Here is a 16,210-nt window from a genome sequence, read left to right as displayed (position 1 = left end):
GGGTGGTCTCCAAAAAACACTCCGCAGCGCCTCGTCTCATCATAACATCCTTTCAGATCTAAATGTTGGCTGTTAACTTACTGGAAGTAGTAAGGCAACTTGGCGGAAATGATACCATGTGGACATCGTTGAGAAGCACGCTCGACATGTCAGAGGAGGATGATTACGCATCCCTTGAAATGTCAGTGTGGGCGTCACATTATAACCCCATGTGTTTGTAGGGATATAAACAACCCGGCCAGAGGTCGTGATGTAATGTGTGTGACTGATGCCGTGCTCACAACAGGTGAGCTCCAGCGGGGAGAGGAGCGCCAGCAGTCACACCCACGCACCCACAAAGCTGCGCCTCAGTGGCAGAGAGGCCGACCCTGGCCGGCCACACATGGACCATAACATGTCGGGGAAAAAAAAAGGACAAAGCACAGAGTAAAGTGGGCAGAGGATTCCTGAGGTCTCATGTTGAGTGTAATTAGAATAGCTGTGAAATGGCTCGTATGTTTACGCTGCGGTTCTGTCGTCACCACCGCTGGTGTGACACTGGCGCAGCATATCCAACATCAGTCAGAGGGCTGTGATGATATACGTGTTGTTCCGGGAGAAGGTATCACGCAGTCATAACGACAACAGCAACTGGGATTTTTTTCTTTTCTTTTCTTTCTTTTCTTTTTTTTTTTTTTCCTTTTTCGCCTTGTATCCATCAGGATGGTTTGTCCAGACGCGTGTATCAAAAGTGCTGTCTCAACTTCATTTTTCTGTTGTGTATTTTACTGGAAGACCACAGCCATTTCAACATATGCACCGCAGAGTGAGGTGAACGCTTCATTTCATTGGGTGTTCTCTGGAAATTCCTGTGGGGCTGCCACTTTTTAAACTATGGCGAGAAACACTGGTTTGGTGAGTTTATTGTGTGGGTCGCAGAAGAATTTATAGATGACTCACGCTCACTCATAAAGGTATGGGAATGACTGGCTTTAACATTATATTCTCCATGTAATGAGGTCTAGGTCTGGCAGTTTGGTTAATATGCAGAACATGTTTCTATGTGTTAAAGAAGAAGAAATAAACAATCAAACTGTCGTGAGTTGAAAGAAGGTCTTCCTCGGTCCAGTTTGCCACACTGAGGTCACGTCTGCACACCTGATGACTAAATCTGCACAGTAGTGCTTGTGTGGCTGAAAACATTTCTTCATACACAGTACTGAGTCAACATTTAAAGGGTCAGTTCACGCTAAAATCAAAAATTCATATTCTATTACGTGTGGTGCTTTATAGCCATCTAGATGTTTAAGCCTCAACATGCCTCCCTTCTCTCCAATAAAATGCAACTAGATGGCTCTCAGCTTTCAATGTTCGAATAAATAAACAGCAACGTCTCTTTCCAGAAATCATGACATGGTTACTCAAGATAATTCTCAGGCCTCTGATTACTCATGGATGAGATGCTAGCTATCTAAGCTAACTAATGCTGGGCTCACACTACTTGTTTACCCTGGCTTGCCATCACCATCCATGGCTTGGGGATATATCTCTCACATCAAACACATTTATATTTATCAGGTTAGCCACGATGAGTCTGGAAAAGTTTGTCAGGCTTAAGATTGGATCTGGTGACCCCTCATATTACCAGTTAATCCTTGGGACCAACCAAGATCTTCACCCAGATCTGTGGATTATGGTGATCGGCTAATGATTTCTGGAAAGAGATAGTGCTGTTTTTTACTTGAGCACCGCAAGCTAAGTGTCATGTGGTTCCATTATATCCGAGAGAAGGCACTCAAATCTAGATGGATGTGTGGATATATGGATTGATGCCCTTTAGGTAAGAGGAAATGTATGTATTTTTGATTTTGGGGTTAGCTGTCCCGTAAAGATATATTTTCTTTTTGTGCATTTTATGTGTGGGCACACATAACAGCCTCGTGTGGCATTGTTATTTGCCCAGTTCAGGCTAGCAAAACATCTAATTCCATTCCCAGTGTAATAAAAGGGTACTTGGACAGGAATATAAACATCTCCCTAAAGTCGAACCAGATGCTGCTGCATGGTGGAGCGCAGGATTCAGAGGAAAGGCAGAAAGACTGAAAAACAAGGGAGGTACTTCACACAGGAAAGTGAGTCAGTACCCGGGCCTCGGCACTTCGAAACATTCATTCCTCGGTTCCCTCACCCTCCGTCCCTCCTCACCCTCCCAGCCTAATCCAGAGCAGGGGGATATCCCTGAGGAGCAAAGCCACTCAGCCTGGATTTGATTCTGTCGCCTCTCACGAGGCCTCGAGATGCCTGTCCGAGAGGCGACTCAGCCACTGCACGCACAGGAGTGCCGGTCTGCACGCACCACCCGTAACTCCAGTGTGAGAGGGAAGCTGTCCAGTTCCCCCTTAGGGTGCAAGTGTGATCTCATTTGACTGAAAGCTGGCCATGATTAAGACTGTGACACAGTTTAGAAGAATCCAAATATTATAAAATATGTCAGAGTTTCACGTTCATAGAGTACTGTGTGTATTGAAATTAAATAAATTGCAGACAAAACGAGGTTAGTTGAGATGTAGTAGGAAAAAAATAAGGTTGAAACACGTTTCATTCTTTTTTGAAAGTTGTAAAAGAAAGAAGACACCGTGTGGCAAATAATAAACTTTATGTTGTTTTTGAAATGGCAGTACAAAAATACAAAAATATGTCGATGCATTCATCATTCAAAGTTCACAGTAGGTACACAGGTAGGTACACACGAGACTGCTATTTACAGAAGGGTCGTTGAAAAGATGCGTAATACACTAAAAAAGATTATTGAAAGTAATTCATAAATCTACTTTGAGCTTTAAGATTCAACGGATCACTTGACCACTTGAAATTGGCCATTTGTGTTGATATCTGCCAGGTTCGCCCTGTCATCTCCGATGTCAGTGTAATCAAGTAAGGCCTAAATTTGGGTCCGTTCTGAGACAAATTTAATTTTCTGTTCAGCGACGGTGCAATTAACATTTGTCTGTTCAGAGGTTCTTTTTAAAAAAAAAATACCCAATCGAATCAAAGCAGCAGAACAGCAACGGAAAAAAGACGAGCATGACCTACAAAAATGCACCGAGAAAAACAAAGCCAAGCACTCAACAGAGGAGGTATTGTTAATGTTTTGGGGTTTGTACCAACAGTTTTCTGAGACTCCAAACTGTTAATTTTTAGTGATCACCGGGTGGTCGTTGGTTTGGATCAGGATCCAGAGTAAACATGTGTGGGGGCAGACAGACTATACAGGTTTGTTTAGGCTGGACCTCTTCCTCACCTCCAGATATAAGCTAAAGTACGTACGGTACAACTGTAGTTATCCTGTTGTTGTTGTTTGTGGTGAGCTGAAACCACACTGGTAGGCTGTGAAGTGGTATGAATCTTCTAAACAAATTAGCGTTGCCTTCCATCAGCTCGTGAGGGGAAACTGTTTGTTTGCGGGGGAATGGAGACTGTTAAAAAGGTTGTAAAACACCAATGCCAGTGACCGCTATTGTATATACACAACAAACAAAACACAATAAATATATAATTTTTTTTGCATCAGCTTTCCCAAGGATATATGGATTTGTTGCTAGGATAAAAACATAAATAGAGTTTGATACCTTCTCCAATAAATAGCAGTGGTATTCTATTTACAATATGCACACATCCTCCAAAGAGTCAAGGAGATATCGCTACCTCGAGACACATGTGATCATCTGCCTCTGTTCTACACAAAGGTTTTTGTGGTGCTTTTTGAGGCAGTTACACTAATGAATGTCTTCCAACAGAGGTCTTCCATATAAAATGTATTGTCATTTTGAGTAAAAAAAAAAGGGGGGGGGGGGTGGAAAAAAAGAGGTCATCATAGGAAGCTAGTGGTGTGACACTTGGAAACTCTTCTTGAAACATGGGCTGTGTCGGGACTTGTCCGTCTAGACTGCGTTTTCCTCGCTGCCAACTGAGTTGTTAGCTTTCCGAGGGGGATCTGCACAAAAACAGAGTTGTACGCTGTAAGATCCTCGTTTGTTGCAAAGATAAGTTAAATCGGGTAAAAAGAGAACGTGACAGTTGTATTTCTGGCCTTACTGTTGCAATGGCCATAGTGGCGGACTCCTATGGAGCGGCCGAGGAAGCAGGTGGCCCGGCGCAGGTGGCAGGCGCTGGGGTATGTGATGTTGTCGTTGCCACAGATCGCCTGCTCAGACAGCATGGATATTGGGCAGGGAGTTGTGCGGCACATGACGCAGTGAGCGCTGTTGGTCTGGTCAGTCACACAGGTGTGGGTGCCTGGACACACCACATTGGAGCATGACTCTGTGCAGGGAAGAAGACAGATGAAGTATTGGCCAAAATAAAGTGTGATGCTTTTGTGCATAAGCAAGATTCATTTTGCTTACTTTTGCAGTCTCCTTGGTACATGACCTCCAGGTCCGGGTGTCCCATGCAGCGGGCCATCAGCAGAGTGCACTCGTCCCTGTACGACTTTCCGTCGCTGCCGCACACAGCGTGCTTCCGGGTAATGTGAGAGCAGTCTGGAGAGCACACACACTGGGGCCTTCCCATCTTCATTTTGCAAACCTTTCCAGGACTGCATTTGACTCCCTCGCAAGTCTCTACAAAAGCACAGCCAGTGGTTTCAGATGTGCGTGAGTGTCAGCGTAATGTTACTGTATTAACAAGTCTGCAGACATCAGGTGACCCACAGGCATTTTCATACAAAACAAGCTTGAGATCTGGGGTTTTCCCAGACCATAACACAACTTTCACCTTGCACAATATTTACAATAATCACATCTCTTTATTGACCATTACACACAGGGGTGTCTCGCCTGATGGAATGTGAGGCTGGCGTGTTTTCATAACAGATCTATGTGTACGGCTGCACACAGACTGGGCTAAGCTCCTGCAGAGGGACGGAGGGGCTCCGCGGTAGATGGAGTTCAAATAGCTGTCAGAGACGTTTACAGGCTGAGAAATGAGGAAGCCCCGGGCTCCTCTGACACCCCATAATGTCAAAGCGCAGGGGGAACTGTAATCCTACACAGTGCAGAGTAAACATTAGACAATGCACACAGGTCTCTTCCCAGGACCTTTCTGAGTCTTTAGGGATGATGCCTGATCAACTCTGAGTCCTGAAGATCCTGTAAACAATGAGAAACTTATTTCTTATTTCCTGTCCCTGCCAGTACTTCAATATCCTGTTTTATTCAAGAGCTGTGTTTTTTTTTCTTCTTTTGGTTGATTTCCATCTTTCACTCTGTGTCTTGCTGTGTGTACATTTTCTCTCTATCACCTCTGTGCCTCCCAATAAGGAAATGTCTGAGAACAACAAACGCCTCGTGATTGCGTAGGTGTCTCGAGCCACCTTTAAACTTCGACGATCTTCTTGCTTTCCTCCCACAGAATTCCAAATGATTAAGATACTATTGCACATTATGAGTCCCAGACATCTGGGCATGTGGCAGGCATTTATTCCATCCTGCAGGAATGCATTTTCTTATTTTGTTCATGGAAGCAAACAGGGCTCCTTTTTAACAAGCTTTGGAGAATAAGTGAAGACATAACAAGGAGAGAGGGTCTATTCCTCAACTTCATTCATTTTCATGTGAAGCAGCGGTTTACCTTTATGTGGGAGGCATTTTTCTTGTTATCAAGCTGTAGGCTACCTTTAACCGTGGTCTCCCTGCTTCTTATCTAAATACAGTCCACATCTCTGTTTCACAATGAGGCCAGAAAAAACCTGGGGCCGATGCTGAAAAGATGCCAGTAGCTAGATTTTTACTGGAACTTAACAACCTGGAGAATTTCTCACTTCTTTGGCCCGGGATCACATAGTGTAAGTGCCGCTTATGAAAACAGAATTTATCTGCAAGTGAACCTGAATGAACCTTGCTGCGATTCCAGCAGGGGAAGCTTCTCAGGACAGCTGGGTGGAGTTATGTGGAACGCCTTCTCTTCCATCCACGTCTGCATTTTGTTAGAAAGCTGCGCCGGGAACTCATTGTGCAAATATCTGGATTCGCAAATGACGTGGTTTCAATTAACTTTCACTAACTCTCCCACTGCGAGTTATACTGTCTGACGGAACAGCCAGTTTATGTCCCTGCGATACTTAAAACCCGAGTTAACTCTTCTGTGAATGATACCTAAGCAGAGTTTAAAAACTCCAAGTACTTACCAATGACAGTAGCAACTTCAGTCAACATATATTTACAATGTTTATTCACAATATGACTGTAAGGCCTGTGAGTAATATCATGCCCCGCTGTGATAAACAAAACAAATACGTGAGTAACTAATTCCATCTTCTCGGCAGATTCAACCACTTTGTTTTTAATGGTTTGTTTGTTTACCTTTGCATGGTTTACAGGAGACGATTCCCAGGAAGCCCAGCAGGCTGACTTCATTCATGGGCAGACTGGTGTTGGACCACGCTGTGTCCAGGCGGCCCCCAGCACAGCACTCCTCTCTGGTCACCCCTCTCATCAGCACCATGTCGCACCTTTGGTCCTGACTCTGCTGCAGCCAGCACATCCCAGCTGGAGACAAAGAAATATTATAATATATATATATGTAGAAATATTACACTAGTTACACAAGTTACTCAGACAAAAAAAAAAAACTAAAAGGTAAAAAAAAAGGACTCCTTCTAGTCAAGATCCACTTATAAATGGCTAGTTATGAGACTTCACAGCTGTGATTTTCCTTAGCATTTGTCTGCTAGGATGTTTTCACCTGTTGTGATTCTATCTATCTATCTATCTATTATATTGTGCAAACTTTTGAAAACACACATTTGTTTAAAACAGAGGGTTCCAATATATGTCCAAGAGACTGAGGCAATGATATAAAAATCTGAATTCTGTGAAAAAAAAAACCCAAACAATAAAAGTACCTCATCATTAATTCACTGAGTTATTTTTAAAAACAGGCTACATCGTGGTCCAACTTTTTCAAAAATACTGAAACAGAAACAAAAAGATCTTCCACTCACCGCTGGCAGGATTCCTCCCAATCTGAAGCAAAGTGAGAATCACTCCAAAAACACAGAAGAAGAAGCTCATTGTTGTTCTCTAGTTGATACAAAAAGTGTTTTCTGAAAAGCTTGTCTGAGCAAATATCAGCAAGAAGCAGCGATGTTCCAAGCCGAACGGATCACTCTGACTCCACTCTGGAAGTAGCTCTCCCTTACGTGAATGAATGTGTTGTGGATAAGTGATGTCGTTCCCCCTCTGTATAAATATTTAGCCCAGATGGAATTATGCTGCTGGGATGGGCGATCCTCTCAGCCAGTAATAAGCCAGGGCAGGACACAGTTTGACTCTGACTCAATTTCCAGAGTCGGGAAATGATCCATGCCCTCCAGCGCCAGACACTGGGCACTTATATGACCCCACAAAACATTTTCACACCATATTAGACTAATTAAAGGCTAATTGAGTCCTGGAAAAGATTTAGAGTGGGCTTTAGATTAGGCTTTCATTATTAAACTTTAGATTAAGTTTTTTTTTAAATGCAGTCTATTCCACAGACTAATTAAATTAGCTGTTTGGTTATTTGGGAAAACACTTTATTGCATAATATGTGAATGGTGTGACCTCATGAGAAGAAGTTTAAGCCAATACTTTTTTTTTTGTCTGAACATTATGTTCTGTATTGTCTCATCTCTCTCTGTATCTGTCCATAAGCCGCACCATGTGGTTGTGGAGGAGAAAAGTGGCCTACAGAAATGACAGATCCGGCCAATCTCATCTCATTATTGTGCTCAAAGCGTTATCTTTTGATCCTAAAATTGTGCTTCTCTGTAATGTAAATGCAGAGTGAGGAAGGGGGGCCGCTGCAGCAAAGCGGCAACAGTAATGTCCTAGGTTGTTATAAGTCCGTTTTGCGTGAGATCAGATTAAATCAAGTTGCTAAAAATATGCGCAGCCCTTGAATTAATGAAGTCATTTGCCTCTCCAACTCTGTCATACCACATTTTGTTGATTGTCTGTCAGCGAATGCTGCTATTGCGCTCTACAGCTGCGGTTACAATAACACCGAGAGACGAGGGGAAGAGTAGGAGTGAAGGTGGTCTGCCCTTGAGCAGTGTATCAAGTTCAATAAACACGACTATGCCGGAGCTTATCAAGCACATTCATGTCTGCAGCCCCCTTTGACCAAACACAGACAGCCACAGCCAAGCGAGACTGAAATCACTGAAAGGCTGTGGATAGATATACAGTATGTGTCTAGCGTGTCGAGCAGATGGACTGACATGTTCTGCTGAAAAAAAAAAAGGATCAGCAGAGTTGACAAGAGGCTGATGTGCACTATCATCATGTCCGATCAGAACATCTGCACTGCTCCTCTCTCTGCACTCGTTCACCTCCGACACTGAGAGGTACGCCTGCAGAGTAATGTGAGTCTACCCATCTGTCTGTCACTGTTTTTTCATGCTCCCTTTTGATCGTTTGGTGGGGGGGATGAGGGTAGCATATGCTGTCGTATCTGAGTCTTTGTGAATGATGTTCTCTTCTTCGGCGGAGATCCCCAGGGCACCGAAGGAATGCTGCCTGACCTGGGAGGGAGGGAAGGAGAGTAGTGAGCTATGGCTGTGGGTGGCCTTGCCTTCTTCCATGGGTCTCTGCAGATCCACTCAGCTCCTCATATGGTTTGGATCACCACCGCCGAGCCGTACAAATGGATACAGCATGGTGGGGACTTGAGAGCACCCACTAATGTATGATCTTTATTAGGGGCACAGCTTACTATGTCTCATCTTTGAGAAATACTGGTCTCTTTCAAGTGGCTCTGTGGGGTGGTATGAAATCCAAGGAGCCCATGGTGGACTGTGTCTAATGTGAAATGGAGCGAGTGTGCCTCATCTCGGGGCAGGTGTGGAGCTCCAGACTGTTCCACTGGATACTCGCCCGTTGATAATGCTGAAAAAAAGCAAAAAACACCACTGCCATCTCCTGGAGGAAATTGGCAGTAGGGTTTGTTTTCCCCTCATCATAACCATTTAATTCAGGTAATGTAGTTTGTTTGTATTCCCTACTGTATATCACATTATTGTGTGAGAAACACGACAGATTTCAAACAATAAAATACAAATACATTTCCCTTCAATTCAATTTAAGCCCTATCCTACCACAAGATTTTTTGGGTTAGGGGTGTAATTGGCTTCCAAACTGGGACAAGGGGGGATAAAATCTTATACAAATTTATGAAAAAGGAAATGTGGGAACATAGGTCCTAATTTTGAGAAAATTTGGGGAATTTGGGGAATATAGGGCTGTGGGAACATTGGCATGCTCCCCATTGGAAAAGGTAACATGAAGTGAACATATTTCACAAACAGTTCATTCAAACAAGTGAAGAGACTAGCTAACTTACCTTAGCGCGATAGCCATAACATTAGTTAGTTAAGCTAGATAACTACTAGTGACGAGCAAGCCAGTTAAGTGAGGCCTAAAACAGAATTTGTTTGTTATCCACAATTTTATATTAACCTACCGTTCACATGTCGCTCCACTTTCAGCATGAGCAACTATGCCATCAGCAAATATCAGCTAGCTGCGTTAGCTAGCTGACTTAGCAGGTAAGTTAACCAGCAAGCTAAACACCTGACGTTTGTCAATTAATTGGCATTAAGCCTAACGTTCTGTAGCTGAACACTGTAGCCGAACCACACACTCTAAATTTAATACCAACGCCTCCTCTGTTTCAAACGTTTAGCTACACAATTTACAGAAGATCTCAATGGTAAACATGTCAAATGCAGTAAACAGTAACAAATACAGTCAACTACTTTGTAACCTGTGGCGAAATTCCCCAGACTCCCTTACAAAATCGCTCAATTTTGTGAGTTGTTGAGTTAAAGGAAACATTAAAAACTTTGGAAAACGCTGTCAATGACAAATTCTTGATCATTTGGACCTTCTTGTTAATACGGCAAATGCATTTAGTTTATTTGCATGCAGAGCAGGGGATGAGTCCGAGACACATGTCAGTGCCAGGTGCTTCACAGGCTTGGGGGGGGAAGAGACGCTGCCCTTTCTTTATGCGAGATTATATCACTTGAGTATATCATATACTGTCACTCCTACTCACACACACACACACACGCATCTAACCATATGTTGCATAATACCAACGATGATGCTGCATTATGCATTTTGCTGGGGGTCCATGCTGTGTGGTTGCGGTTGCAATCAATTAGGCTGACCATACGGGGGCGCCCCTCGCCTTTCTCTCGATTTGACATCCACTCTCAAGTCAGTGTGCTCACCTCTGCTGCCTCCTTGTCCTCACTTTATATACAATTTCATTCAGGCATTAAATAAAGACATCAGAGCAGTCGAAGGTTTAATTTCTACTTGTGTCTTAGGTCCATCGGTCATCTTTATCTAAGATATCTAAGTGAGGCCTTGTTGCAGTGCCATCCCCTGAGGAGCGACAGCTGACCATGACCATCACACTGTGAGGATGAGTCAAGTTTTTCTTCCTTTGGTTGAGTCACACTGACAACTTAGTTCAACTTCATGGTGACTAACTGGGCATAACCTTCTCCTGTCGTCAGCTTGCATCTTTGATTTTTTTTCTTGATTTCCTGTGTGACTCCGAGGCATTCCCCGCTCAGTGATATCATTCTGTAGCTTTTATGTAAAGTACCATAACACTTCATTTCAATGGGGGAAAAAGAACTTGCACACTAGTCCAGTAGAGGATATGAAGTTTGTGTCTTTGTGCTAGAGCTGGACAGAAAACACTTGTTTATTTCCATTAGAGACATCGAATCGATAGAAAGACAGAAATACTACCTCCCCATTACAGTCCACCCACTGCCCTATCTTAGGTCATACTGTTGGTGCGTACGTCACTGGGCTAAACAGGGCCCGGGAGTGGTAATTGCTCTGTCTGCCCCAGACTGGCTGAAAGCAGGTGCATCATCTCTCCACTCAATTTACTCCTAATGTGTGTTACTGATTGAACCGGCAATGAGGGCAGGAAAAGTGACAAGGCCGGATAGAATCACCCCCTCCGTCCCCTCTGCACACAACTTTCCTCCTCCTCCTCTTCCCCCTCTTCTTCCCCACTTCCTTCCTGTGTTTAGAGTCGCCCATGTGAAGTCCCTCCAGCGGTTCATTAATGGGGAAGGTTAATGTCAGCACACGCGCTGCTCATACAAACAGCACTTCCCCCTCCTCCCTCTGGCCCCACGTCACCTTTTCCACTCTCTCCGTCCCCCTCACATCAGGGCACCGGCGCAGTCGTGACTAAGGGTCTCCCTTGGTGGCAGAGTGGATGTCGTTTAGCTCTGTCCGCATGCTGCTCGGGATCTCTGCTCTCCATCAGTGGGCTGGAATAAACCCCCCCAGGTGTTCATCTTCTCAATACGCGCCTTATGCTCCTGCATCCAGGACGCCTTGTAAAAAGATCTCAAGTGTTTTTTTTTTGTTTTTTTTTATTCAACTTGCATAACAGACTTTCACAACCTTGGCAAATCCCAGATCTCAAATGTTACAATTTCCAATTCAGCCTCTTGTAATTGTGTAGCAATGCAGATGTCACCATTTGGTTAGTGTATTGATATCTACATAACTAACATTTTGGATAACAAATACAGTCATGTCATTTTAGTTGATGAAAGTGTCCAATTTGCCATTTTTATGGCAGACGACTGGAACTGAGATTGCCTCAGTCAGTGGTTCTAGTATGCTCATTGCAATACATTAACTGGTAATTTTCCTTAACTGCGTTACGTGCTGATGGACGACTGAGCGCAGAGGATGCAGGAAAAAGTGAGAAAAACATTTCCTGCGTATCAGTAATTGCCACTGCATTTCCATTGTACCAGCCAACAACACAAGTGCTCAGTTCAAAGTGCCATGCCAGGTCTCTTTTTGTTTGAAGTTATTTCTGCAAGTTGCTGAATTGATTTTAGTTCTTGCACAGTGAGGGCAAAGTTGCTTGTTCTTTTGTTTTTTTAAAAAGATATTTGCAGCTTACTCCTTCATGGTATTCTGCTGTCTAAAATTCAATTTGTCAGTTTGCCCGGTGCAAAAGTTGTCATCTTGTCTAAATGAGTGATCCCAAGTAGAATGTAATTATATGTGTAATAATTTCCACATTTAAGTGTCAATAAACAACTAAACCTTTGCTCCGTTTGTTAATTTGGTTTGTCAGCAGGGTGATAAAAAAACAAACTACAGAATGGATTTCCATGAAACTTGGACGGAGGATGTGTCTCAGCCCAGAATAGACCACATGAAGTGACAGACCTTTTCTCATTTTCTTTAACATTGTGTGATAAGGTGTTTTTTCAACATATACGTTAATTTGACAGTGGATGGTATCTATGAGTGAGTACAAAAGGGGGCTGTTGGGCCTTGGCAGAGGTATGCGCTCTAAGTGCCATTCTAGTTACACATTTTGTTGAGTTGTGCATGTTGAAACCAAAAGAAATCCACAACAGTTTGGTCAACTGTTGCAATATATGGGCAGCGCGGTGGTATTACAGCACGAAGGTGATGGATTCAAATCCCGCTGGGGCAGAATCTTTCTGAGTGGACAATCTCCCTGTTCTTGAGTGGGTTTCCATTAAACTTTGATGCATTAACTCGTCTGTGAACATCTTTGCCACGTCACGTCAGATAGATTTCTGTCGCGATGTTGGTTGTTTGACAGTGAAGGCAACAACTTCCATGATCCCACGCTACTTCACAACATCATCAAACTCTGTCTTTTTCTTCTTTTTTTGTATTGAATGACTGGCAGTAATTACATACTGGGTCTTTAAAAATGAACAAAAAATGTTTCAAACAGGACCTTTCTCTGATGTGACGTTTAACAGTGGAACGCTTTCACTGTATTACCTTAATTCACCTTCAATTAATCAATTAAAAGACCCAAAAGGAACATTGAGCATTTTCATTTCGGCTCATTCTTTATAAAGTTAGATTTGTAGTAACAATGGCGGACTCCAGCTGTGTCGTGATGACAGCTCCGCCGCCGCCCTGACGAACATAACCCTGCCTGATTACAGCTGATTTACACTTTACACTGAAACTTATGCTGCTATGAGAGCTACCTTGTATAAACAATGTTTGTCAGCTCTCATTTAGAGCTGCCACACTCCGCACAGCTAATTGGTATTCAGCTTGATATGACTCACTTACTGTAGGCAGGCAGCCTTTGCTTACTGTAGCTGCTCTGAAGTGCCGGGGCGGCGGTGGCAGACGCTGCGAAGTGACGTAACGTGGCGAGGGAAAACGTCTCAAAAGCCATGATGATATTTGACAGAACAAGAATAGTGTGTTGGAAAAGAAGAAGAACGGTGATGACAGGCAGACTCTCTGAAAGACGTTTCATAAGATACTGCTCAACAACCACACAAAACTTTTCTATGTGTGAATCACCGATATGACAGTCTGAAGACTTTTTGAAGTCCATCAGAGGAGTAAATGTGATCTTTGTAAGAGTAAACAGTACGTTTTTAATGAAATGTAGAGATTCTGCCATCTTATGAAGTGTCTCAATTTTATTTTTAAAGGAGACCCATTGTGCTTTTTCAGTTTTTCCTAAACATCGGGATTTTGTATAGATTCTTGTGCATGTAAAAGGTGATGAAATTTACGTCTTGCATTTACGTCTATATTTACAGTAGACAAGGTGAGTAGTGCTGGCTCAGACATGTGTGAGGTGACCAGTCAGGGCAGATTGTGTATTCTGGAGGGGGGACCTTAAAGGGACAGGAAAAACTCAGACGGAGGGATAACACAGAGCATTAAAGCATGTAAACCTAATCCAATAGTGACTCAAAATAAGATTATGAGCCTGAGAATTAAAACGTACAAAAAAGAAATGTGTTGTTTCAGATACATCACAACCAGTTTGGATGCCCCTTGAAGCAATCATTCACAAGTGGCTCCTTGAGACAATTTTGAAAGAAGAGTACAGCATCCCTGAGGACTGCAGCTCAATCCCTTTTTTTTTTTTTTTAAATCACACTGGCTGATCAGTCATCCAAGAACTGGTCTGACACAATGCAACATAAATTACCACTGTGTAGGATGTCACATGCTTGGGATGTAAGTGAGAGAGAGAAATCCATTTTCAATACGTGTCACGGGTGTTTGTTTTTTTTTTTTTCATTCCAGCTGCAAATGTAGTCGAGCGACGTCAGCTGTAGGTGCGATCTGGATATGAGTCACAGGTGTAAAACAAGTGTCTGCCAGCCTGTCTCCTGTGACGACGTCATTCGCACTTCTGTTGCGTGATTTTACCACCAGAGGGTTACATGCCACCACAGCAGGAGTGATGGAAAACATAGTCGCTGGATCGCTTTACGAAAACAAATACAATAGATGAACACTGTCCTTTAACAAATGCCAATGTTGAACACTGTTGAAAACCACCGGGCCCGATCGAAACTGTGGCGTTATCACAGTTGTTTGACCAAATCCTGAGAGGAGCACAAAATGTGTTTTGCTGTTTGTCCTTAAATGACACCAACACAGTGTCTCTTTTCCACTGTTTTTTCCGGATGCTCGAATGTGACCCCGCTGATACACATCACATGGCGTAAGCAAGTAATCATTCTTCTGTTTTGCCTCCGAAGCAGCAATTCAACTCGGATTCATGCAGGCCTGAGAGGCGGTGCTCCAGAAACATGAAGTGCAGATTACATTTTAGATGAAACACAACAACATCAGTGGTCGTTTCTGTCTGAAAACAAGCTCTTGTCCTGTCATTTGCATTAAGCCTCGTGGATTTTTTTTTTTTTTTTTTTTTGGTAGCCTGCATTGTGTTGGAGTGCAGCGTGTTTGTTTCCAGCCTTTCATCATCATCTTGTGTGTTGTTTGCCTCGCCTGTTATGTTGTGATGGATTCATTGGCAGTGCAGAGTAAACGGCTGTCAGACCTGTCCTCGTCAAAAAAACCTCACGCAGAGAGACCGTGCAGCATCCCGTGGCTCAGACATAAGAAACATGACACTCATCTGTTACGTGATCTACCTTAATTGGGATTTAGCATGCTCGTAAAAAACACTGATAAAAGAGCTGGTCACTAATTAACAGGATTTCAGTTCACGCGTGCATCATTTTATTAAAAGTTTCACCACCTGTTCAAATAGAGAACAGGTGACACAGAGCCCCAGCGTTCATGCACTGAAGTCCCAGCCTGTCTCTCTCTCTCTCTCTCTCTCTCTGTCTCTCTCTCTGTCTCTGCGAGCTAGCCCTTTAAAGGACTCTTGACTGCACAAGAGCTGATGCTCATGCTGGCAGCAGTTACCATGGCAACAAATGACTTGAAGTGTATTTGTTGCCGCGGTAATGTTGAAAGCTGTCAGAAACAGATAAATATAACAAAACAGGGGAGGGAAAGTTTTCGATACCGTTCTCTCAGAATTGAGCGCCCTTGTGACGGCTCCGTGGACCATGTGACTTTGATTCACTGCATCCCGGGGGGGAGAAAATGAATCAGTCAGAGATGAAAACAAGTGTCAAGTACACGCAGACTGACACGACTATTGGTTACTGTCAGCGCCGACATGATATTACATTTCAGCTTTTGATATTTGCTGCTGTTTTATTTTTTTTTTTTGTATTATTTGGTGGCACATTAATGTCTGACAAGCTGATTAATGGGCTTCCTTTGCCAAACCTGTCTCTGGTCATTAACAGCAATGTATTATTCCGGAGAGTTAAATCAATTTCACTGCCATACATGGTAACCGCTTCCTTACAGTGGCAGGCTGTTGGATAAATATTTAAACATGCGAAAAGGGCAGATGGGTCTTTAGAATTAATTACCCCACTCAGTGTAAATATGAACATTTGGGGCGTCTCATGATCAGTCAAGGCACCATGCTGGAGTCTATGCAGTATTAATGCGCCTCAACTCTCAAAGTGAAATCATGTTCAAAGGGGCTGCGCATTGCAAGCCTCACCATTTAATTGATGCTCGACAACATTCTCGGCATCAGGCCTGCACAGGAATGGGGAGGCGAGGTCCCGCCCCCCCACCAGTGAGCCTCCTGACATCATTTTTGAGAATGTTTTTTTTTTTTATTATTTTTGTACCCTGTTTGAATCATGCCATGAATAACTTGTATGGCGTTTGTCAATTTAGAATGTAATTTTGCAAGTCAAGAAAGTCACAGTTTGTTGGGACCTTGTTTCAGAAAAAAAAACTTATGTATGGTAGTGAATGGGGAAACTATTCATTTTTGGATA

At 43.2% G+C, this 16,210-nt stretch overlaps 1 protein-coding gene and 1 long non-coding RNA gene across 5 annotated transcripts; one reads left to right on the top strand and one right to left on the bottom strand.

Moving 5' to 3' along the window:
• Window positions 1-2,616: 2,616 nt before the first annotated feature.
• fstl3 (follistatin-like 3 (secreted glycoprotein)) lies at window positions 2,617-9,747 on the bottom strand. Of its 3 annotated transcripts, none has more exons than XM_037115293.1 (7): window positions 9,487-9,747; window positions 8,740-8,945; window positions 6,983-8,548; window positions 6,342-6,527; window positions 4,386-4,601; window positions 4,075-4,302; window positions 2,617-3,973 (listed from the first exon to the last, which is right to left on the bottom strand). In XM_037115293.1, the coding sequence occupies exons 3-7, from the start codon at window positions 7,050-7,052 to the stop codon at window positions 3,921-3,923; spliced, it is 753 nt and encodes a 250-aa protein (XP_036971188.1). In that variant the 5' UTR covers window positions 7,053-8,548; window positions 8,740-8,945; window positions 9,487-9,747; the 3' UTR covers window positions 2,617-3,920. The 3 variants fall into 3 exon arrangements, with proteins under 3 accessions (XP_036971188.1, XP_036971189.1, XP_036971190.1); XM_037115294.1 differs by having other exon boundaries at window positions 8,740-8,912; XM_037115295.1 differs by lacking the exon at window positions 8,740-8,945.
• On the top strand, window positions 9,016-12,132 carry LOC119028881. Of its 2 annotated transcripts, XR_005077833.1 has the most exons (4): window positions 9,019-9,300; window positions 9,512-9,571; window positions 10,361-10,452; window positions 11,231-12,132. It is a non-coding gene; the product is annotated as an uncharacterized LOC119028881 (long non-coding RNA). The 2 variants fall into 2 exon arrangements; XR_005077832.1 differs by having other exon boundaries at window positions 9,016-9,300; window positions 10,361-12,132.
• Window positions 12,133-16,210: the final 4,078 nt, after the last annotated feature.

Source organism: Acanthopagrus latus, chromosome 11 (assembly GCF_904848185.1).
Source record: "Acanthopagrus latus isolate v.2019 chromosome 11, fAcaLat1.1, whole genome shotgun sequence".
In the NCBI taxonomy this organism is placed as follows: Eukaryota; Metazoa; Chordata; class Actinopteri; order Spariformes; family Sparidae; genus Acanthopagrus; species Acanthopagrus latus.
This window is presented reverse-complemented; position numbering and strand designations above follow the sequence as displayed.